The sequence below is a fragment of the Budorcas taxicolor genome, chromosome 20 (assembly GCF_023091745.1).
Source record: "Budorcas taxicolor isolate Tak-1 chromosome 20, Takin1.1, whole genome shotgun sequence".
NCBI classification, from domain to species: Eukaryota; Metazoa; Chordata; class Mammalia; order Artiodactyla; family Bovidae; genus Budorcas; species Budorcas taxicolor.
The window spans coordinates 74,232,893-74,255,645 of NC_068929.1; the positions used below are offsets into that span (position 1 = coordinate 74,232,893).

Below are 22,753 nucleotides of genomic sequence, written 5' to 3' on the forward strand. Positions count from 1 at the left end.
CCACACGCGCTGGCAGAGGCGCACCGATCAACTCTACTGAAAACTCACGTGAAAACGAGGTGTGACGTTACCAAATGCACGCATTTTTATTATGACGGGAAAACGCATCACAGGTCGACCACCAAGCGGCTTCATCCGTAAAGACAGTGCCAAGGCAGCACACACAAAACCAGCGGCACGGAGTCACAAGTGGCTAGTCTGGGGCTGAGCGGCGGCCGCGTCGGGCCTCGGGGGGTCACAGGCCGGGGCTCCAGGGTGCTGGGCGCCCTGCTCCCTGCAGCCCTCTCCGGGCCTGCCAGCGGGAAGGGCGCTTTCCCGAAGCTGAAGCTGTGCGCGCCCTGCTCCCTGCAGCCCTCTCCGGGCCTGCCAGCGGGAAGGGCGCTTTCCCGAAGCTGAAGCTGTGCGCGCCCTGCTCCCTGCAGCCCTCTCCGGGCCTGCCAGCGGGAAGGGCACTTTCCCAAAGCTGAAGCTGTGCGCAGCGCTCCATGAGGTACCGAGTCCATGGAGGATGGGAGGCCGCCTCCGCCCAGCTGTCCACATGCATTCTCGGGGAACCCACACCTCCCCAGCCCCGCCGTGGCCTCTGCATCCTCTTAGGGTGCTGGGGGCACCCCCACAGCCTACCTCCTCTGAAGGGGAGCCGCCTCCCCCGTCTGCGGGCCACGCACACCCTGGAGCTTCGGGCAGCGGGGGCTCCCTGACCGCCCTCCCGGCTTCATGACGGACGAGCTGTAGGAGCCGCAAGGGCCCCCGACCAGAAGGCTCGCACCCCCGCCCGCCCCCTCCCAGTGGAGCCCCCCCAGCGCTTGCTCTGCGGGGAAAAAAACAGGCCAGGAGTGGCCAGCAGTTCCCTCCTGCCCTTGAGCCTCACGCTGGAATCACGACAGAAGCGGGTGCAGGCATCTCAAAGCGAACGCGTGTTTAGGGACGACACAGAAAGCTCGGCTGGGGGACAGCGTGGCCTCGGGCTGCTGGCGAGGAGGGTGGGTGGGCCGTGGGGCGCTGGGCCGCGTGGTGGAGGGCAGCCGGGCCAGGGGCGCTAGGCCGCGTGGTGGTGGTGATGGTGGTGGTGATGGTGTTCATGGTGGTGATGGTGTTCATGCCGCTGGACGGCCGGCCCCGCGAAGGCCTCGCCCAGCAGCGCGGGCGGCAGCTCCTGCTCCAGCGCCGCGGGCGGGCCCGGCACGGCCTTCAGCGGCGAGTGGCCCTCCCGCGCCCTCTGCCGGCACCTCCGGTGGCCGTAGGGTGGGGGCGGCGGCTGCGGGAGGGGGTGGGCCTCCAGGGGCGCCTGTGGCAGGGGGGCGGGCGGGTGGAAGCTGAAGGACCGCCCAGGCCTGGGCCCGCTGGGCACGCCAGGGGGCCGGCCCGAGCCCTGGGGGGACCTCAGGAACGGCCGCTCGGGGCCCTTCGGCCGGGGCGGCAGGTCCAGGGCCCGGGGCAGCGGCTCAGCAGCCGGCAGGGCGAACTCGGCCAGCCCCGGGCAGCGGCGATGGTGGGCAGCGTGCACGTCTGACTCCTGTGAGCGGGACCGGCCCTGTGGGTGCGAGGCCCTGGTGGGGGGCTCCGGCCGGGCCTGCGTCGGGGGCAACCCTGCAGACACAGCAGCTGTGAGGACCTCCACGGGGCCGGCTCTGTCCCGCTGGGCCCGCTGCTGCCAGGACCCGCGACGCCCAGGCTGCCGCCCAGGGCCCGGGCCCCCGGGACTCACCTGGCCCGAACCTGGACACGTAGCTCTCGACTCCGGCCAGGTCCAGGTAGTGGTTCCTCCGCTCCGTGTTTTCATCCACGCAGTAGGGCCCCCGCTCCGAGCAGGGCTGGGGGTCGGCGTTGGGCCTCCTGCGAAGAGCAGGAGAGGGATATAGCTCTGATCTCCGGCGCTCTGACCCGCGAGGTCAGGGACAAGCAGGGCCCACAGGGCCCCAGGACCCTGGTGCCGCCGTTGTCCACCAGGAGCTGGCGAGGGCTCTGTGGCCGCTGCCCTCGAGGGGTGGAACCACGGGGCCCAGAAGCGAGCGGGCCCGTGAAGCCCTGCGGCCTCTCAGACGACACTGGGCCTGCCCAGCTCCCACCCGGGGGCCGGCCACCCACCCGATGGCAGGGAGTGCCCGAGGCCACCCCGAGGGGACAGCCCTTGAGGCCTGTGGGAAGCAGGGGTGTGGCCAGGGTGTTCCCGGCCAAGGGGAGCAGAGCCGGGGCCCAGGCCCTCACCGGACATGTGCAGACAGCCTCCTGTCGGCCACCCTGGGGTCCTCACTGAGCTCCGCCTCCGCCCTGCAGCGACTGGGCTCGCGGTCTAAAAGCGGGGGACGCGGGCAGGCAGCCTTCACTCACCCGGCTCCCCGTCCCTCAGTCACTCCGCTCAGGTGCGCACCAGCCCCTGCGTGCTCAGCTCACGCACTCATCCGCACCTCCGCTCACTCGAGCGTCGGTCCAGCCGCTCGCTCCTCGTTCACCCGCACGCCCAGCCACTCCCTTATTCGTCCGTCACTGCCCACTCGCGCTGGTCACGCCTCACTCACTCGTGCACCTTCCCTCTTGCACGCATTCACTCTCCTTCATGGAACCGTCTCCAGCCCTCGGCTCGCTCTCCGTGTTCAGGATGCCACGGAGCCCTCTGCCATGAGGGGTCGCTGAGCGGAGGTCATAGTTAACACCCCCCGATCCCGCACAGTGAGTGGGCCCTCGGCGGGGGGTGGCAGCGTGGGGCGGGGGTGTGGGGACCACACGCAGGGCAGGGCCTCCGGGGCACCTGCGCAGGGAGCTGCCAGCCTGGGAGCCCAGGCCCTCACCCTGGGCGGCAGGGGGCCCGTCCTTCCTCTTGCTGGAGGGCTCGGGGCTGACGGTCAGCTTCACACGGAGGGTCTTGCTGCTGCCCGAGCAGTGGTGGACCGAGGCGTCAACGGCTTCACAGATGGTCTGCATCAGGCTGGACATGTCCTGGGGGATGGCAGGCGGACGTCAGGGCACAGGAGGACTGGGGGCCAGCCCACACCGCCCACACCGCCTGCCGCCTGCCTCCCCACTCCTTTCCTCTCCACCTCGGAGGCACCGAGAGGCCTGAGCCCGCAGCCCTGATGGAGCCACCACGCCTCTCTGAGCTTTTCAAGTTTAAACTGAGTCTGAGTTCAAAGGGCTTCGTGAGCAGACGAATGATCAGAGTCGCTTTTAACTCAGACACGCTGCCTCGGTCATCCTCCACGTCTGCTCCCTTCTGCGGGCCCCTGGCCCTCCTGGTCACAGAAGGCAGCAGAGCGGCACGCCGGGGCCCCCCTGGGGCCCGCAGTGCCCTGCTGAGGGGCTGCTGGCCAGGGCAGAGACGGGCGCGCCGCGCTCCACCAGGGACAGCACAGGCAGCGGCTGGGCACAGGGGGGACAGACGAGGCTCCAGCCGGCCCTGCCGGGTGACCTGGGTTCTGCCTTGCGGTGGCTCCCTCCCCGCAGCCTGAGCCCGGAAAACTCCCTGCCTCTCCTCCCGCCTGCGGGGCCCAGGCCTCCTTATCTGCCACCTCTCTGGTGGCCTTGCCGCTGTCGTCAAAGCCGTAGAGCGTGAGCATCCACTCCTGGCGGCTGCCCGCCACCGCCGCCGCCGAGACGTCGCACTGGACCGCCTGTGGGGTGCGGGGGACGGGCACAGGGTCACCCTCGCCCTCGTGCAAGGCCCCCAACCCTGCCCCGTCCTCCGGGGGCCAGTTCCCGCCCCTCCTGGCCAGGCGGGCAGACGGGACGGTCCGTGCACGGCCTGGCTTCTGGATCATTCCCGCGGCTCTGGCACTGAAGCTCGGGCAAGTCCCGTGGGTTTCGTGGGGTCACAGCTGCATCTCTGGCCAGGCACCGGGGGATCCCTCCGCCCAGCAGGGCCTGCCGCCCCGGGAGCCACGGGGACCCCGCGTTAGGGCACCCACAGGAGGGGGCGCGGGACGAAGACCTACGTCCACGTTCAGGCGCCGCTTGCCCAGCCCGCGGGCGCCCTCGCGGCTCGCCGCTCTCTCCCCATCGTCCAAGCAGAAGAGCTGTCCTGGCCCCTCGCGGGCCTCGGCCTTCTCAGGAGGCAGTACCACTGCGGGGGGTTGGGGGTGGGCCCAGCGTCCCGGCCCGGGGCAGGGGTGGGTGGGCCTAGCGTCCCCAGGGGCAGGTGGTGGGGGCGGGCCCAGTGTCCCCAGGGGCAGGGGGGTGGGTAGGACCCCCCCGGTGGGAACCCCCCCCAGAGGGGTCTGAGCCGAGAGTCCGGGCACAGGGCATCAGGCGGCCTGGGAGGGAGGCCAGGGCGGCCCTCGGGATGACCCCAGCCTGGGGCAGCCCCCTGTCCTGCCCGCCTGGTGCGGCAGCTTCAAGCCCGGGCTGGCCGGGGTCTGGGGGGTAAGTGGAGGGGCGCGGGGTGAGAGTGGTTCCGGGTGTCCAGGGCAGGGGCGCTAGTGAGGGCTGGGGAGTGGGACTCACCCTCGAGGGGACACTGGTCATCGTGGAAAGGCCCTTCCCTGGGGTCCTCGCCCAGCAGCTCCTGCAGGGAGAAGGGACGGCGCAGACCGTGGACGCCTGCCCGGGCTCGGCGGCAGGCACCGGACCAGCCTCCTGGGCGCCACGGTCCTGGTGCAGGAGCACCAGCCTCTCCACGCCCACTCAGCCTCGGGTTCTGAACATGACACGCGCCCACCCTGGGCTGGCTGGCTCCACCAGAACCGCCTCCAGGGCGAGACGCAGGGCCCAGGTCGGGCCAGTACTTCTCAGTGGAGCCTGCATCCCCCACCGAGGACCCGGCCTTCACCGGAGGGCACGAGGCAGCAGGAACCCCGGCTTCTGCTGAGCAAAGCTGGCACAGACCAGAAGCCGGGCCGTGAACGGGTGAGCTCACTGGCCGGCACACGGCACCTCCCGCCCCAGCTGGACAAGAGCCAGGGAGCGCCCCCGCACGGCCTAGGAACCGGGGGCCGGGGCTGCAGGGGCCACCTCCTTCGGGGTGCTGGGCCAAGGGCGCAGACAGAAGACGCCCCCTACACCCGGCCCCGGCCCCCACGGCCGATCCCAAGGCCAGTTACGAGAAAACAGGACCAACCTTCTGCAGAGCTGGGAAACCACAGAACTGAGTCCCCGGGGCCAGCAGAGCCAACCCCAGGGTCAGAACAGACACGGGGCGAGCGGGGCTGGGCCCAGGGTGGAGGGGGCCCTGCCCATCTGTCTCCTGGGCCCCCAGGCATCCCCAGCATCCTCCTCTCAGAGGCCCTGGCCCTAACCGCCCCGCCCCGTCACGCCACTTAGAAGCAGGTGACTTTCACAGTTTCCTCGAGAGGCCAGGCGGGCGGTGTGTCCGAGCTCGCTTTAATAGGAAACAAAACACCAGGTTACGGAGACACCGCTGCCTCCGCCATGCAGCCCGCCGCCAAGGGACACACCTGCTGGCCCAGCTCAGAGGGCCCTGAGGTCTCCCCGCACTCCAGCACAAGGGCCCTCCAGCCAAACGGAGTCCAGTCTGCGAGCTCTGCCCCGTGGACACCGAGGTAAATTCCAATCATAAGACCCTGGCTTTCAGTTGAATTTTTTCCATAAAAACAAAGCGAGCTGTGAAGCAGAGGTTCCAGGTGTCTGCAGGGAGCAGGCTCAGTGCCTGGCCAGAGGCAGATCAGCTGGCCCCAGGGACTGCGTCACAGGGGGCAGCCGGAACCAGCCGGCGTCCAGTGGGGCTGTGGGCCCTTCGGTCCCTGCCACGCGCTGTGGGGCCAGAACACGGACGAACGGGCCCAGGGGCTCAGGCACTGGCAGGACGTGCCTGGTGAGGACTCCGCCGCACAGCTTGGATGGCCCGCTTTCCACATCCCCCCGCCAGGGGCCTGGCCAGCCTCCCCACTGGGCTGGTGGTCAGAAGCTCAGATCCTGTGTGGTTCCTGACGACCCCACCCGGAGCACAGCCCCCTGTATTCACCTCCTTAAATTACAGAGGCAGGAAGAGCTGCAGGAGGCACCTCCCTGGGATCTAAGGATCTGAGACCAGACTGAGCACAGCCTTTCTTTGAAAGAGCCAGTCTCGGTGGGGAAACGTCCAAGGCCCCGAAACCCGCCTCTGGGGACCTGCTGGAGCCCCAGGGCTGGCAGGGAGGCTGGCCCTGAGGACTCGGCCCCCAGAGCCACGGGGTGGGGGACCTGAGAATCTCCTCACTGTTCGCCTGGCTCGGCCGAGCACGCAAAGGAAGAGCAAAGCCCACCCGCGGCCTCTACACACGAGCTTAAAAAGGCCGAAAGTTCAATAATTCCATCTTTTTGCTTTAAAATAACCTGAGCACTTACTTTTGGTAGGCGGTGCTGGTTACAGACGAGATACAGACGTGCTTTGGGCTGGGGAGGGGTCAGGACAGGGTCTGCGTGAGCCTTGGTGGGACCCTGAGATGCTCCCAACGCTACAATCGCAAACACACCAAGGACAAAACCAAGCAGCCTCTGGTCAGCAAGGGATGTGCCCGTCTCCCCAGACGGTGCCCGCCTTCCCTAACGGGGCTGGGGGTTCAGGACACTCGGAACGTTCCTCCACGCACACCCCGACGGAAGGACAGGCCGGTTTAAGATCCAACGGGTCACTATCAGTCTCTGTGACGCGGAGCCATCAGACAAGGGGGCGAGGAGGCTTGCGGGAAGCGCTGCCACGCTTGGCCCTGTGTCTGGTGACTTCCGTCCCATCCATCCTGGTCACACAGATGCCCTTTCACCTGTACTGCTGCAGTGCAACAGAAGGGCCAAGAACTCGGACTGCAACGTAGGACACGCAGCGCCAGGCTGCTGGCCAGACGCGCGGCCGCCCCGCAGGCGACCTCCTATGTGGCTGGAAGACCCAGGCCTTCCAGAAAGACTGGGGGTGAACAGATGACGTCCCCACACACGCACGGGCACCCCGCCGGCGACCTCCTACGTGGCTGGAAGACCCAGGCCTTCTAGAAAGACTGGGGGCGAACAGATGACGTCCCCATGCACGCACGGGCACTGCCCGGGCCCCACCCCTCCTGGGAGGCCCACCTGTGCTGGCGTCTGTCCCCAGGCCGAGCCCCCAGCTGCAGACACTCCCCAGCAGCAAACGCCCACCTCATGCCCTCCCCCGCTCCTCAAGGGAGAACGTTTCCGCCTACAAACCCTTCAGCCCCGCCTTCCCGCCCCCCCCATCCTGGCCCCGCCTGGACGGTCCTTGGCACCAACCACCTCCGACTCTGCTGAGGGACACGGCTCCGTCCCCATGGCACCTGAGGCTCCTCTACCCACCAGCAGGGGCTGTGGGTGACCCAGTCTGCCACCCAGCCTGCTCAGACCTGGGCCCGGCCTTCTGACAACCCTGGGGGCCCCCAGCGGGGGGAGATAGTGCGCCCCCTCCTCCGGCGTCCGAGGGGCCCTCCTTCAGCCTGGTGCTCTGGGCTGCCAGAGACGGGCCGAGGCCCTCGCGCCGGACGCTTTCTCCTCCAGGTCGTCCCTCTCCATCACTGTCAAGAGGCCTCTGCCTTCGCTGCAGGCTCCTGCTGCCCTGTCCCAGCCTCTTAGGCTGAGGGGACTCTCGGGGAGCCCAGCATCGCCTCCCCGGGCACGAATGCCCTGAACCCCAGACACCAGAGGACGTCCGCCCCATGAGGCACGGCGCAGCCCCGAGCTCTCGGTCCCTCCCAGGTCCCGCTGCAAGGCCGGGGGCGGCCCACCTGCCCAGGTGGGGGCGATGGGCACGGAGGTGTCGGGGGAGTGCACGGAAAAGCTCGGACCCCCGCCTTCCCTGAGAAGCCAGGAGGCCCAGCCACACTTTCCCTCAGCCAGGGTCCCCTTCCGCCCACCGGAGCTGAGGACGCTGGGCCGTTCACCCCACAGGTGGGCCGGGGGTTACACACAGCCTGGTCGAGGGGCAGCACACACGCGCCCGTCGGAGGCTACGGGGCGTGGGGTGGCCAGCTGCGTAGGAAGGAGGGTGCTCCAGTGGCGCTGCCGACCGCCCCCTGAGCTCACCCACTTTCCCAGCGTCCAGGTCCACACGCTCCTTCAAGACTCGGTGACTCTGCGATCTCAGGAAACGCTCCTGGGCTTCGAGGGCGGCCAGGTCCCTAGGAAGCCCCACTCTTGCTGGGGTAGAGGCCCTCCGGCTCTAGAGTCCCTGAAAGATCCCCGAGGGAGACAGTGCATCCATGAGGTGGCGGAGCACGTGGGAAGACGGCCTTTACAAACCCACTTCACCGTCGCCCCGATAAAGAGCCTGCCCAGAAAAACCACCCAGGGCCCCGGTGTGCAGCGCGTCTGCGGCAAGCCTTGGGGGAGCCCTCATATTTCGACCACCCCCCCCACAATGCTGCCAGGACTCAAGGCCCCTCCCGACGCTGTTCACAGACCCAGGCTGGTTCCCGCTCCGTCCCTGGGGTCTCAGCGCGCGGATATGGGGATCTGGGCTTCAACAGACAGGAGCTCCCCCAGGACCCCAGGGCCTGAGGGACAGTGCGTCTGAGTCCCAGGGCCATAACAAGTGGTCCCCAGCGAGGCAGCTCACACCTGAAGACGTGCCGCCTCCCAGTTCTGAGGCCAGAGTCAGGACTCACGGCACGGAGGGGAGCCCCCAGGCTCCAGGGGCAGGGACTCTTCCTGCCTCTCCGGCTCTGGGGGCCCTGGGCTCATGTCTGCGTCCCCAGCCTCCGCTGCGTGGCCGCTCGGCCTCTGCGTATGCATCTCCTGTCCGAGGTCGGACCTGCGCCCGCCCCTTCTTACAAAGACGGGAGGCGGCAGTCAGGGCCTCAGGACCACCTCTCGCCTTGAGGCCCTTCACTCAGCTGCATCTGCAGAGACCCCTTTCCAGTAAGATCACACTTGTGGGCTCTGGGACGGGGAGCAGCCCCACACGTCCGGGAGCCACCAGCCAGTCGAGAGTCTGGACCGGCCGCTGACCACCGCCTCCACCCCTTTCCAACAGCACGAGGACATGGTGCAGCCACCCCCCAGGAGGACAGGGTGCAGTGATCCCCCAAGTAGACGGGGTGCGGTGACCCCCGGAGGATGGGGTGCTGCAAACCCCCACGAGGACAGGGTGTGGTGACCACCCATGCACACGGTCATGGGGCGCCGTCCCCCTCAAATGGGGACAGACAGGAAGTACACCAGCCAGAAACCCAGCGGAAGCCAGGCCCCTCCTCTGGCCTGAGCAAGGAGAGACCGCAGCACAGTCACGTCACGGACGCAAGGACAGACCTGCTCCCAGGGCACGCCTTCAAGACTCGGGGGCCCCGGAGGACAGGCTCAGCCTCCTGTGACGGATCCGAGGACGGGCAGCCAGGACCAGAGCCCCGAGGGTCCCTAGCGGAGAGCCCGGCTGCCCGCAACCCCGAGGAACTGCCCCAGCCCCTCTGCCGCCCTCAGAAGGGCCCCGTTCCGTCACAAATACAGGCAGTCCAGAGTCTGCAGTCCCCTTATGGCTCAGGAGCTCTGGGTCCTGGAGACACTGGCCCCGAGGAACCTAAGGTCAAGGGTGCTCCCAGGCCTGGGCGGGGCGGATTCCTGAGTCCCGAGGTGAGCTGTGTACAGGGGGGCAGGAGGGGCCCAGTGTGGCTGGCAGCCCAGGCAGAGGGGAGAGAGGGAAGATGGGGAGAGGGGCTGGGGGACAGGAGGGGCGAGCCCAGTGCGAGGAAGGGGCAGGTGGTGAGTGTCCTCCAGAGCGAGCGGCTCCCGGTGGAACAGCCTCTAGGTGCCCCAAGTCCCTCAGCAGAGGGTGGCCCCCGTGCTGGGGGGATGCTCGGGGCATGGTGGACGCTCAGGGTAGGGGGGACGCTTGGGTTGCAGGGCCCACACCCGGGTCCCAGATGCTGTCCTGAAGGTGTGTTCACCGCGTGTCCCCACGTGCTCCTTCCTGCTGGTTCCACCCCCAGCCGCCGTCTCCCAGGCTCGCGGCACCCCTCTCTGGCTGCGCCCCCTGCTGCCCTGTGGGCCCTCCACCCCGGCCTGCTCACACCAGCCCCGCCTCCTGGGCGGTTGGCCATGGGGGCCTGCTGATCAGAGACAGAGCCTGGCCTCACCTCCTGCCCTGACAGGCAATGCCCTGGACAGGCAGAGTGGGCAGAGGCGGGGACCCCGGGGCAGTGCCCACCAGGCTCATGCTGCCGGGTACCGAGGTCACTTCTGGGCAGTGCCTGGGGCTGGACGAGGGGGTGATGTGTTATACAAGGGTGACCTGGGCCAAGTGGGGGTCCAGGGGAGCCCCTGGGCTCCTGCTCAGGCTGTCAGGACGCTGGACGGGGCGGGACTGGTATGCGATGAGTGGCGGGGGGCCTGGGCTCCCTGGCCACTGGAAAGAACTGGGTCGTGCAGGAGAAGGCAAGGGCAGGGCTCTGGGGGGAGAGTGGGAGGGCAAGGGGGCAGCAGAGGGGATGGCAGGTGGCCGGGGGTGAAGGGGCAGGCTCAGGAGGGGCAGCGGCCTCGGTGGGAGAGATCAAGGGCAGAGGCGGGCGTGCCCACACCCCTGACGGCGGCCTGCTGGGGACACACCACCAGGGAGATGGCGGCTGCTCCACAGGCTGCAGGAAAGGCCCGGGGGCGTAGCAGCAGTCCCGGCTTCAGCGGCTAAACAGCCTTACAAGGGCAATGCAGGTTTGGGGCTTAATAATTCCAGCACGTGCGCAGTGAGGCCTACGGAGGGGCTCCATCAGAGGAGATCCGTGGCTGTGACTGTCAACTCCTGACCTTAAAGTGCCAGTTAAGGCAGGTGAAGCGTCGGGGAAGGGGCGCACAGGGTCCCCACAAACAGCTCCTGCAACAGCTCCAGGACCCGAGGGCGTTCCGAGACTTTGTGCAGCAGAGCTCCTGGGTGAGGGCCGTTCAACCAGACTTCCTAACAACCAGATTTGGAATTTATGCCTAGAAACACAGTTCTCTGGGGATCAAAGGGTCTCCTAAAGTAAACACTTACAGACCTAACGGGCCAGCATGCTCCGTAACTGACGTCCTGGGTGAGGACACTTTACGCACCACAGCTGCTCACAGCTTCACTCATTTTGGTCAGAAAAATACAGAATGTATCTGGCAGAATGTATCCGGTAAAGAAGCTACCTGCCAATGCAGGAAACGTAAGAGGTGCGAATTTGGTCCCTGGGTCAGCAAGATTCCCTGGAGGAGGGCACGGCAACCCCCTCCAGAATTCCTGCCTGGAGAATCCAGGGACAGAGGAGCCTGACAGGCTGTGGTCCACAGGCTCTCAGAGTCGGACAGGACTGAGCGACTTAGCAGCAGTATCACACACCCATTTGCCCTGGTCTATGGGGATTTCCTTCTTGGCAACCACACACAAAAAAGACCCTGACCCCAGAGAGGTCCCCAAGGACCCACTCGTGAAGCTTGTTGGAGAAGGGCTCCACGTGTGCGGCAGGGGGGCCTGAAAACACACACCACAGGAGCTCAGCCCACAGCCCATGGCTGTTGACAAGTTATGTGGTGGGGTTACTAAGGTCACCTGCGGGGGAAATAACTGCACGCTAAGATGTGTGCAGAGCCAGTGAGAAACTGCAGTGTGAACAGAAGAGTCGGTCGCTCAGTCATGTCCAACTCATTGAAACCCCGTGGACTGCAGCCCGCCAGGCTCCTCTGTCCATGGGATTCTCCAGGCAGGAATAGTGGAGGGGGTTGCCATGCCTTCCTGCAGGGGATCTTCCCGACCCAGGGACCAAACTCAGGTCTCCTGCACGGCAGGCGGATTCTTTACCGTCTGAGCCACAGGGGAAGCCCTATATGCCCTATATACAAGCACACACACACAGAGACATGTGCACACACACACACATGCATGCTCACACATGTATGTACATGCACACAAACACACGTACACACGAATGCACACAGGTACACACATGTGCGTGAACACACAATATATTCACAAACAACATACGCATGCACGCACATGTGTGCACAGATGCATATACACATGCGTGGACCTATATACTTCTGCACGTGCACACAGGAACACGCGCTTGAGCAAACGCCAGGAGATCGTGAAGGACAGGGGAGCCTGGCAGGATACAGTCCATGGATGGGGTCACAAAGAGTCAGACTCGACTGAGCAGCTGAACAATGATGTGCACACATACACATTCGTGTACACGCACACGCATATGTACAAAAACACACGTATACACACATATACGTGTGCCAGAACACACACATATGTGCATGAGCACAACAGATGCACACACATTTACATACACACACACGCACAAACATTCACGCACATGTGGACACACCCGTGCACGAACACACATGCACACACACACGTGAGCACACATACATATATGTATGAGCACAGTAAACGCATGCACGCACATATGCGTGTACACACGTGTGTGTTCATGCACACCCACATATACATGGATGCACACAGTCTACCACAGAGAATCAAGACGTGCCCATAACATACGCTAAACAAACACTTCAGTGATTTCAATTCTCAGCATCCTGGAACTTCGTAAAAAAAAAGGGGGAGATGCCGGGAGCCAGCGTGAGGAACTCTGCCCATGGCAGAGGTCATGAGGAAGGAGGCTTTGGCATACGCAAAGGCGGGATCGAGCCTCAGGAAACTCCCTGCTCCTGGCAGTTTTTCATTTAACACAAAATCATCCTGCAGCAAATCTGCAGACTTCGTTTTCTCCCTGTCGTGCCCACTACTGGCTCAGTCTTCAGAACCAACAAGGAGGAGCTTCACAGAGAAAGGAAGATCCCCGGGATCCAACTCCCAGTGCCTGCTCCCTCCTTCCCCTCTGAGCCCCCCGGCCGCTGAGGTCACAGCACACACAGAGTGTCAACAAGACGCCCGTGCCCCTGTGTGGGAGCCATCATGCCCGCCAGCGCCCTTGGGCAGAAGAGGTTTCCTGCCGCTGGGTCTGAAATGCAGACCCAGGTTCACCTTCCTCCACCTGAGCTCTTCCTTTGGAAAAACCACTGGACTTTCATTCCCTTCCATCCGTACTAAAGCCTCGTGTTTCCCATTTCAAAAGAAGATCAGTTCCAAAGTAGAGAAGAACCCCGCACCTTTTCAGCTTTGTGTTTTTAGCTGAGAAGGCCCCACATGTTCACACGTGACGCCAGTGTCCCCAGCAGAGGCAAGCATGCTGGAGACGCTAAACGCTTACACTTGATCGCAGCCCGAGACCTCGAGGGCTGAGCTGCTCTGAGAAGCGATGTGGGCTTCCCTACCTCTGGAAGCACCAGCACACCCTCAGGTGGAAACACCTGCAGGGAGGCAACACCCGCCGGCTCTGTGGCTGCGTCCAGACCCCTGGGGCCGGAGCGGAGACCGGCGCCCCCTCCCTGACTTCACAAACAGGAACCAAAATCGACTCAAGAGCAATTCATCTGCGAGGCCACCGTGAAAGATAACGAGAGTCCTGAGCAGACCTGCGCTTGCCTCGCTGAAACCTTCCAGCCTCCTTTCCCCGCTCCTCCCACTCGCCCCCACCTCCCACAACCAACTCATTCTCTGCAACGGGGAGCTTGTTTAATAAACACATTTACGTATTTCTAGTCCTCATAGGTGAGAGGTCACATAGCATTTGTTTTTCTCTGCCTGACTTACTTCACTTAGCACCATGACCTCAAGGTCCATCAGTGTTTGGGGCAAGATTTTTTCCTTGTGGCTGAGAAATATGCCATTGCACGTACACACCGCATCTTCTTTACCCATTCATCCACCATCAAAGGACATTTAAGTTGCTTCTGTGTCTTGTTGTTCAGTTATTAAGTCGTGTCTGACTCTCTGCAACCCCATGGACTGCAGCACGCCAGGCTTCCCTGTCCTTCACCATCTCCCGGAGCTTGCTCAAACTCATGTCCATCGAGTCAGTGATGCCATCCAGCCATCTCATCCTCTGTCGTCCCCTTCTCCTCCTGCCTGCACTCTTTCGCAGCATCAGGGTCTTTCCCAAGGAGTCAGCTCTTCGCATCGGGTGGCCAAAGTCCTGGAGCTTCAGCCTCAGCCTCTGTCGAGGCCACTGTGAACGGCGCTGCAGGGAGCGTGGGGCCACACGTCACCTCCTGGAGTTGGTTTTGCTTTCTCCGGATACGTGCCCAGGAGGGAGCCTGCTGGGCCACCTGGCACTTCTGCTGTAGCTTCTGAGGCGTCTGCACAGTGTTCTGCACGGCGGCTGCACCGTTTTGCGTCCCCACCAGCAGTGGAGGGGGCTCCCTTCTCGCCACACCCTCCCCAGCGTTTGTCACTTGTGTTCTTCTGGTGGCAGCAGTCCCGATGGGGGAGGTGACGCCTCGCTGCAGTCCTGATGACTAGGATGCCCAGCACCTTTCCACAGACCTGCTGACCTCGCGCATTTATTCTTCGGAAAACGTCTGTTACATGATGACCTCATCTCAGAAACGGCCCTTGGCCCGGGGCAGCCGCATGGTCTGGGAGCAGCAGACGAACCCCCCGAGCAGGAGGCCTGCTCTCGCCTCCCACCCTCCTCCAGGTTTCCCCTTGGAACCTCAGCGCAGCTCCGGGGGTCCCTCCGTTCCAGCACCCAGACGACGCGCACGGTCCTTCCCCGGGACAAGCCGCAGGAAGAGGGCCTGGGGACCCCTCATGGCAGCCAGCAGGGCCGTAGCACCTCGGTGCCCTCCTGGGGGAGGACCCCTGGCAGGAGGGTGGAGATGACTGCAGGCCCTGCACCGGGTCCCAGCCGGGGCCTCCCTCTGGGCGGCACTGGGCCTGAGGCTGAGGGCATCGACCTGCCCACCCTGGGGGCAAGGGGGCCGCAGGATCAGGGGCCACAGGGTCCCAGAAGCCACCGACTCAAGGCTTCAACCACCCACAGAGCTCCCGAAGGAACCGGAACTACGCCTCGGGCTGGGGAACATGCCAGGAGACAACCGTGGGTGCCACGCTCAGTTTTAAAACAGCGTAAATCACTTCAGACAAACCAAGGGAAGGAAAGGAAGGGCCCCAGCTCCGTCCTCCAAAGCTGGGAAGACACAGGCTGGGAGGCCTCAGCCGCATGCACTGTAGTCCCCCCGCGGAGCCGTCTCCCCCTGTGACACCCGCCACCCCGTGACACCCACCGCCCAGTGACAGCCCGCCTTTCCCGTGGCAACCCACCTTCCCCATGACGCCTGCTGCCCCGTGACACCCACCTGCCCTGTGACCGCCCACCTTCCCTGTGACGCCCGCCGTCCCGTGACCGCCCACCTTCCCCATGACGCCTGCTGCCCCGTGACACCACCGCCCTGTGACACCCACCTGCCCCGTGACCGCCCACCTTCCCCATGATGCCTGCCACCCCATGACACCCACCTGCCCTGTGACGTCCACTGCCCCGTGACACCCCACCTGCCCTGTGATGCCCGCTGCCCTGTGACAGTGCACCTGTGTGCTCTTCAGGGGCACCTGGGCTCTGGGTCGGACCTGCAGGGGCCTGCCTTGCTCGTGTGCAGAGCCTGGGCCGCATGTGACTCGGATAAACCAGACAGACACCTACTGGGAGGCAGGAGGCGCCATCCCCAGAGGAGCCCTGAGCCCACAGTCCCGAGCCCGGGCAGCTGCGGACGCCGATGCCAGTGGAGGCTGGACCCCAGACCTTCTCCTGCAAGACACCCTTTCGCCGCCCTTCTTCCTCACCACAGCCTCCAGCTCCCTGAAGTCAAGCGTGCGTTCTCACAAGGCCGTGGGGAGAGACGTGACCAGGCAGATGGGTGGCAGGACGCCCCCTCCAGTGGCCCCTTCAGCAGCTCCAGCGCGGGTTCCAGACCAGGGCCCTCCACCCCGGCCCCACCGAGCCCGTCTGTGGTCTGAGATGGATGCCGGACGCGTCACATGCTGGCCAAGACAACACTTGAACCCCGGTGCTAAGGGTCTGCCTTGCTTCCTGACATCTGGAAGGACCTCGGCTAATTTTAAGACCAAAACCTCCAGCATGTTCAAAAGCGAGCAGGGACTGCGGGATACTCCACACCGATTTGTGAACAATTCCGCAAATCACGTGAGACCGGCCGAGCTCGCTGGGGGTGGGCTCAGGCCCGCGAGGTGTCACACGGAGCATCCGGAGCTGGGCTGCCCACGCGGCTGCTTACACTTAAATTTATGAACGAAGCCACGTTAGACGCCCGGCTCCCATCAGCCGTCACACTTCAAGCCCCACGCAGCTAGCGGTGACCAGCATGGGCAGCATGGATGCGGGCCACGACCAGCTCACCAGGTAAAGAGGGAGCCCTGCAGCGGAAGCCCCCTGCGTCACTCGAGCTCCTTCTGCATGGGGGGTGGGGAGGCGGGCGAGGACACCTGCTGCCTGGATGCGCCATCCCACGGTGGCCGAGCACGTCCCGAGGTGGGCGGGTGACCGCCGCCGTGTCTCTTACTTCTGGAAGCTGGCGTTTCTGAGCCCCCGGCAGCGCGCCGGCCTCCCCGAGCTGCCCCGCCCTGCAGACCCCTCCTTTCACAGCAGTGTCCCCAGCAGGGTGCTCCCGGCACTTCCCCACCCTCCGTCCGAGCACCGACCCCGGTCTGCATGTGGGGCTTCGCTGGGGCTGCCCCCCCGAGCACGCGTGGAGGCGGGGAGGTGGATGCCACGTGTGCGAGGGGCAGGCAGTGAGTCCACGTCTCCCGCCCATCCTGGGGGCGCTGCCCCTCCTGCCCCGCCCTCAGGAGGGCTCCGTCAGCCTCTGGCCACCCCACGGCCAACATGGTCCCCTGGAGCGGCACTGCGGCCAAGGCAGGGGCCCCAGCTACAGCCTGGCTGTGTCCATGCCCCAGAGTCCTGGCCGCACCATGGGAGGGTGCCTCAGCATGAAAGAGACAGGCACACACGCTGCCCTGGCGCCATCCACGGAAGCCTGGGTGCGGCGGGTACTGCATGTTGGTGTCTGGCCTTTCCGGGCGCCCTCAGGCCCTCCTGGGTGTCCACCGCCATTGGCCACAGGCCCATAGGTGACCCCCAGCCCTGCACCGCCCCTCCGGTCCCGAGGGGATCCCGGTGGGCGTGTCACTAGGACGCCCACCTGCAGGCAGCCCCTTCACGGTTTCCAGGTGAGAACCAGGCAAACACTAGGCACTCGCTCTGGACACGCCCATCCACAGCAGCCCCCGCCCAGGGTGCTCGGGCCACCTCCCTGCCCCCAGCCCCTCCAAGCATTTCCGACAAAGCAGCCTCGTGGTTCCAGGGTCCCCAGAAGGGTGGTTCGTCAGATGAGGGTTAGTTGGGACCACCAGCTCATCCTTAGGTTGAGTGGGGTCCCAGGGGGCCATCTGCAACTCTGGAAGCCTAGGTGGGGAGAGGAACACGGACGCTGCCCGACCTCGGGGGGATTCCCGATTCCCTCATCTGCAGGGTCTGGGCCCCCAGGGCTAGGATTGGTGCCTTCAAACCCTGAGGAGTCCCCAGGGCTGCGTGCACACCTGTGCTGGCCTTGCACATGGCCAGGCCATGTCCAAAAGCAGACACCAGGCCCTGGGTGCCCAGGGGGCCCAAGAGGAAACCGAACATGCCTGCTGGGGCTGGCGTGGTGCCCAGACGCCCACACACGCCTGCTGGGAACCCACAGGTCATGCGTGTGCTGGGGGGCAGCAAGGTTCCCACAGAGCCCCCCGATCCCCCCGACCCCGCCGGCCCCACGTGACCTCAGCCCCCGCCGCCCCGCCTGTGGTAACAGCATCACAAATGCTGCATCGTGACCCTGTGAGGCACCTGCAGACTCGGCCGCCCCTCCCGGGACCCTCGGTGCCACCCCCGCCAACGCCCCACGGCCGCCCCGGCCCTCTGGGACACGCGGCCCTGAAGCAACACAGAGCGCTTCTCAGACTCGCAAGGAGGACCCTTCTAGCTCGTGAAGCAAGTATCCACCTGCTGGGAAACTAACGTTCACCAGACATTCTGGGCGTGCACAAGGGGAGCACCAGGAGCCAGCCGGGCTCACTAACTCGCGGGCAGAGTCAGCCTCGTTCTCTTTATCTCGTGTGTGTGGTGGGAGCGGGTGGGTTAGGTGGGGGGACGTGCACCCAATTCGCACAAGGTCACTGGCCACTGTTCTTGTGGCCACACGGCGACCGGCACTGACCCACAAGGAAGCACACGGTGGCCTTGAGAACGGGGACGTGTCCCCACGCCGGCCCCAGTCGGAGGTCCTGGGGGCACAGCACGGTCAGGCAGGCCATCCTCGGAGCCTCCCCTGGGAGGCAGGGACGAAGCTGGGGCTGGAGACGGGACAGAGGGAGAGCCGATACCCCAGGGTCCCCCGACCGACACGCTCTGGGGAGAGCCAGGGCAGGGTGCTCGGAGGGGGCAGCAGCGTGGCAGCAAGACGCCTGAGCTCCCGGGCCGGGGTCCACCCTCCAGGGCAGAGGCTCTCAGCCCACGGCCAAACAAGGAAAGGACAGAAGGAGACGGGGAACAGTGACCTGTGCTAGACACAAGGGGCCGTCCGTTGTTCTGAGGTTCCACTCTCCCTGCACCGCAGATTCAGCCCGGCCGGCTGCCGCAGCGCACCGCGAGCCAGGACCCGGGGAGCAGGAGGAACTCGGCACACAGTCCTGCAGGCCGGACCGAGACCGAGGCGCCTGGACGTCCGAGACCGAGGCGCCTGGACGTCCGAGACCAAAGCCCCAGCCACCTCGGCATCTGGTGAGGGCCCCTTCCTGGTGCGTAGACGGTGCCCGCTGCCTGTCACCCCGCGTGGCAGACAGGGCACCGAGCGCTCTGGGGCTCACATGGGCGCTGATCCATCGTGAGGGCTCAGCCCCTAGGCCCTAACCACCTCCCAAAGGTATCACAGGGAGGGAGGCGAGGCTGAATTTCGGGGTGACGCCAACATTCAGACCACAGCAAAGAACAAAACAACAAGGGAACTACCCGAGTCACACACCACACCGCTCCTTCAAACACGTCCCAGGAGCGTGGGATCCGTGGGCCTCAGAGGCCAGCAGAGTGGGCTCTACCACCTCACGGCCACACAGCAGGAGCATCGTTTCCGATCTCCGTAAATAACACGCTCGGGCTATGTGTTGGGACCTGCTGTGTGGCCCACATCCTGAGCTGACGGAGGCTTGTCCACCTGTTTCAAGGCCTGAGGTGCCCATGCCTGGGAAAAAGCCCCCAGGTGGACGGCCGCCAGGAAGAGGAGGGGTAAGCCCGGGACCGCTCTGCGTCACCTGCCAGCATCTGACTCCTCACGCGCAGGAGGACCAAGCAGGCAGGAGCTAGCACCCCATCACCAACACTCACCTCCCCAGGCAGACACGATCGGCCCACAGGAGGGGCGGCCCCGCCCTGGCCCCCTGGCCCCGAGCAGCACACAGCTTCCAGCCGCACTGTGACATGCCCGGCAGATCCTCTAACGGGATTCCTGCCTTTACAGGTGTGGGATTCAAACCTGACTCCCAAAAAGCAGTCCTGACTCAAGTGGGCCTGATCTTAGGACATGTCTTGCCCCTCACAAGCATTTACAAACACCTTCCGAGCATTTCATTTGCCAGCTGGCCAGAGAGTGTCCTTCCAAACGGGAGCTGCTGTGCCTCTGAGTGGGCGTGCTCTGTCCGCAGTGGACTCCTGGGGCCACTGGGGAGCGAGCGGTGGGCGAGGAGGGGTCTCAGCTGTCTGGCCTGGCCATCTACCCGAACCCAGTGCACACTGGTGCCCAGAGCCACCCACCCTGGCAGACGGGCAGCGTCTGGTTCACCCAAGGCCCCTCTGGCGCCCCAGGCCTGGATGGACACCCTCCACGCCCACTCACAGGGGCACCGGTCCCGAGTGGGGGCCTTGATGCTGACATCAACTTCAGTCTGGGGGGCCCAGCTATGCCTCCGAAGCCTGGCTTTCCCGTGAGCCCAGCGACCCCCCGACACAGCAGATGGGCAGCGTGGTGGTTTTTAACTCGCCACCACGGCTGTGCAGCGCATGGATCCTAAAGAAAGTCGAGCCCCAGCCCCGCGCCCAGCTCCCGCCTGGGATGCGCAGGCCCTGCGGCCACAGGTCCCCGCCCAGGAGCGGGAGGGGCTCCCTAGGCCCCGCCGCAGTCCGTTTGCCGGCCATCTGCGCCGCCGCCTTCTTTGTCCCCGGACCCCGGGGCCCGGCCAGGGGCTCAGCTCCGGTGCTCGCGGCCCAAGGAGCCCGCCGAGCCCGCCAGGCCCCCCACGCCTACCTGCTTGTCCCTGGCGCCGTGCTCCGCGCAGCCCCGCCGCCCCGCCTCCTCTGCGCCTCTGCGGCCGCCCGTGTTCGCAGACGCCACGATACTGTCCCCTGCGGGCCCGCGGGCGGGCGCGGGGGAACGCGGCACCGAGGGGAGAAGGAGACGCCCGTGAGCCCGCGGGCGCTGCGCCCGGCGATGCCCGCCGCGCCGAGGCCCCCGCCGCCACCCCCGGCCTCGGGGGGCAGCCCGCACGCCGCGCCCCGGCCGCTGCCCCGCGCGCTCACCTTCCGGGCTCTCTCTTCGCTTGAAGGCTGCGGCGGCTGCGGCGCGGCCGGACGGCGCGGGGAGAGGGAAGGGGCAGTGAGCGCCCGGCGCCCGCCCGCCCCCGCCCGCCAGCCCGCCGGCCCGCGCCGCACCGTGCTTGGACTGGCTTCTCCCCATGCCGCCCCCCAGCCGCCCGCCCGCGCTCCCTGCGCCGCGCCCGGGCGCCGGGCCGGGATCCGCTGCGGGGCCGGGATCCGCTGCGGGGCGTCCGCGGGGCGCGGGGCCGGGATCCGCTGCGGGGCCGGGATCCGCTGCGGGGCGTCCGCGGGGCGCCGGGCCGGGATCCGCTGCGGGGCGTCCGCGGGGCGCGGGGCCGGGATCCGCTGCGGGGGCGTCCGCGGGGCGCGGGGCGCGGGCGGGCGCGGGGCGCGGGCGGGCGGGCGGCGGCGGCCCGGCTCCCTCTGAGCCCGCGCCCCCGGCGTTAACCGCGGCCCCCGCAGCGCCCCCCGCGGCCGCCGCCCGCAGCGCACCGGCCCGGCCTCCAGCCCGCCTCCGGCCTCCAGCCCGCCTCCTGCGGGCGCGCGCCAAGCCCTGCGCGCGGGGCCGGCGCCGCCCGCGGCAGGACCCCGGACAGAAGGTCTCCACGGGAGTCGGGGGCTGCGGTGCACGCTGTGTGGACAGCTCCCAGCCCCACCCTCTCACGGCGTGTCCTGGCACCCCCAATCCGAGAGGCGCCCCAGCGCCCCTGCCCCTTGCGGGAGGGGCCCTTAGAGGGCACGCGCCTGGCTGCTGGTGGAGCTGGTCTCGGGGAGAGGACGGGGACGGGGACGTCAAGAGGCCCGTGGGTGGGGGCGTCCTTTGGAAGGACAGGAGGTGGGGACCGGGTCTCTGGGAAAAGCCAACTGCGGTCCCGGCCCAACTGCTGGGGACCCGCCGGACTCTTTCTACCTCAAGGAAGGCAAGGACCCGGGTGGCCAGGGCTGGACTCCTGGGCAGTGAGGGGTGTCGGCGACCTGGGGTCTCCGGCACCCGGCCCCACCCCCGCGCCCCACCCCCAGCTCCCTTCCAGCTCTTCCCCCTCCCCCGTGCCCCCGCCCGCCGCTGCCCGCCCTACAGGAAAGCTTCTCAATCTGCCTTCCCAGAAACTGCCCCTTCTTACCTCCTTGAACCCCGGCGGGCCACTGGCACTCAGCTTCTCCCCCCCCCCCCCATCTGGCTGACCCCCCTCGCCAGCCAATCGCCCGCGTCTCCTGCAGCAGCTGCAACCCGGCAGGTGCCGGTCGTCCGGAGGCTCGGCCACACCTCCATCTCCAGGGGTGACCCACATGGCCCCAGGCCGGCTGGTGCCCTGGACGTGGGTGAGGTCCCTCCTCTGCCCGAGCCTGGCCCACCCCCCTCAAGGGGCTGGGCCTCCCCGGCTGCAGCCCCCACACCCGCCAGGCCCCCCCACACCTCTCACTGCTTGGGCAACAGGCCTTGACCAGCCCCCACCCAGCCGAGCGCAGGGACACTCCACGCGTACCCTGTGGTCCAGGCTCCGGGCTGTCTGGTTGTGGGTGCTGCTGTTGCCCCTTTTTAGAGGGTCCAGGTGCCCCGGGGCTTCCCTCAGGGCTCAGATGGTAAAGTAAGTGAGAAAGTGAGAGTCGCTCAGTGGTGTCCAGCTCTCTGCGACCCCGTGGACTATTCAGCCCAAGGGATTCTCCAGACCAGAATACGGGGGTGGGTTGCCATGCCCTCCTCCAGGGGATCTTCCCGACACAGGGGTCAGTCTCACGTCTCCCGCCTTGCAGGTGGATTCTTTACCAGCTGAGCCATCAACGCAGGAGGCCTGGGTTCAGTCCCTGGGTGGGGAAGACCCCCTGGAGAAGGGAACGGCTACTCACTCCAGTGTTCTCGCCTGGAGAATCCCACGGCCGGAGGAGCCTGGTGGGCTACAGTCCATGGGGTCCTAAAGATTTGGACGTGACTGAGTGACTGACAACCCTCCACCACAGGTGCCCCACGGTTCCCACGATCACACAGCTGGTCCAAGACTGGATGGGAGGCTGACCTGGAGTCCTGCTCCTGACCCAGGCCGACCCTCAGCTGGGAAGCAAGTTGCCCGTGGAGGTGTGAACACGTGTCACGAACAGTGCCACGGGCAGCCTGGCCCATGAGCCATTCCCACCATCCCTTCCGAAAGACCCCAGCTGGAGGCCAGCCCCAGAGGGGGCCCCACCCTTCAGGCAGGACCTGCCTCCCATCCTAGCACTGGGAGGCAGGGTCTCCGGGGCCCTGCAGGTGGCCCTGCCCCGACTCAGTGGTGGCCGCCTTCCATGTGGCTCCCAGCTGCAGGTGGGGGCCCAGGCCCCTCTCTCCCAGCAATGCTCCCTGGCTCTCCCCGCCCTCCTCAGTCTCCACCACGACCTTTAAC

General features: G+C 66.2%; 1 protein-coding gene across 1 annotated transcript; it reads right to left on the reverse strand.

Annotated features, from left to right (window-relative positions):
• Positions 1 to 1,039: 1,039 nt before the first annotated feature.
• NKD2 (NKD inhibitor of WNT signaling pathway 2) lies at positions 1,040 to 20,517 on the reverse strand. Its single transcript, XM_052659310.1, has 11 exons — positions 20,493 to 20,517; positions 20,361 to 20,396; positions 20,089 to 20,186; positions 6,277 to 6,324; positions 4,438 to 4,498; positions 3,930 to 4,057; positions 3,507 to 3,608; positions 2,790 to 2,937; positions 2,209 to 2,293; positions 1,709 to 1,836; positions 1,040 to 1,590 (listed from the first exon to the last, which is right to left on the reverse strand). Exons 1-11 carry the CDS (start codon positions 20,515 to 20,517, stop codon positions 1,040 to 1,042), a joined length of 1,410 nt encoding a protein of 469 aa, XP_052515270.1.
• Positions 20,518 to 22,753: the final 2,236 nt, after the last annotated feature.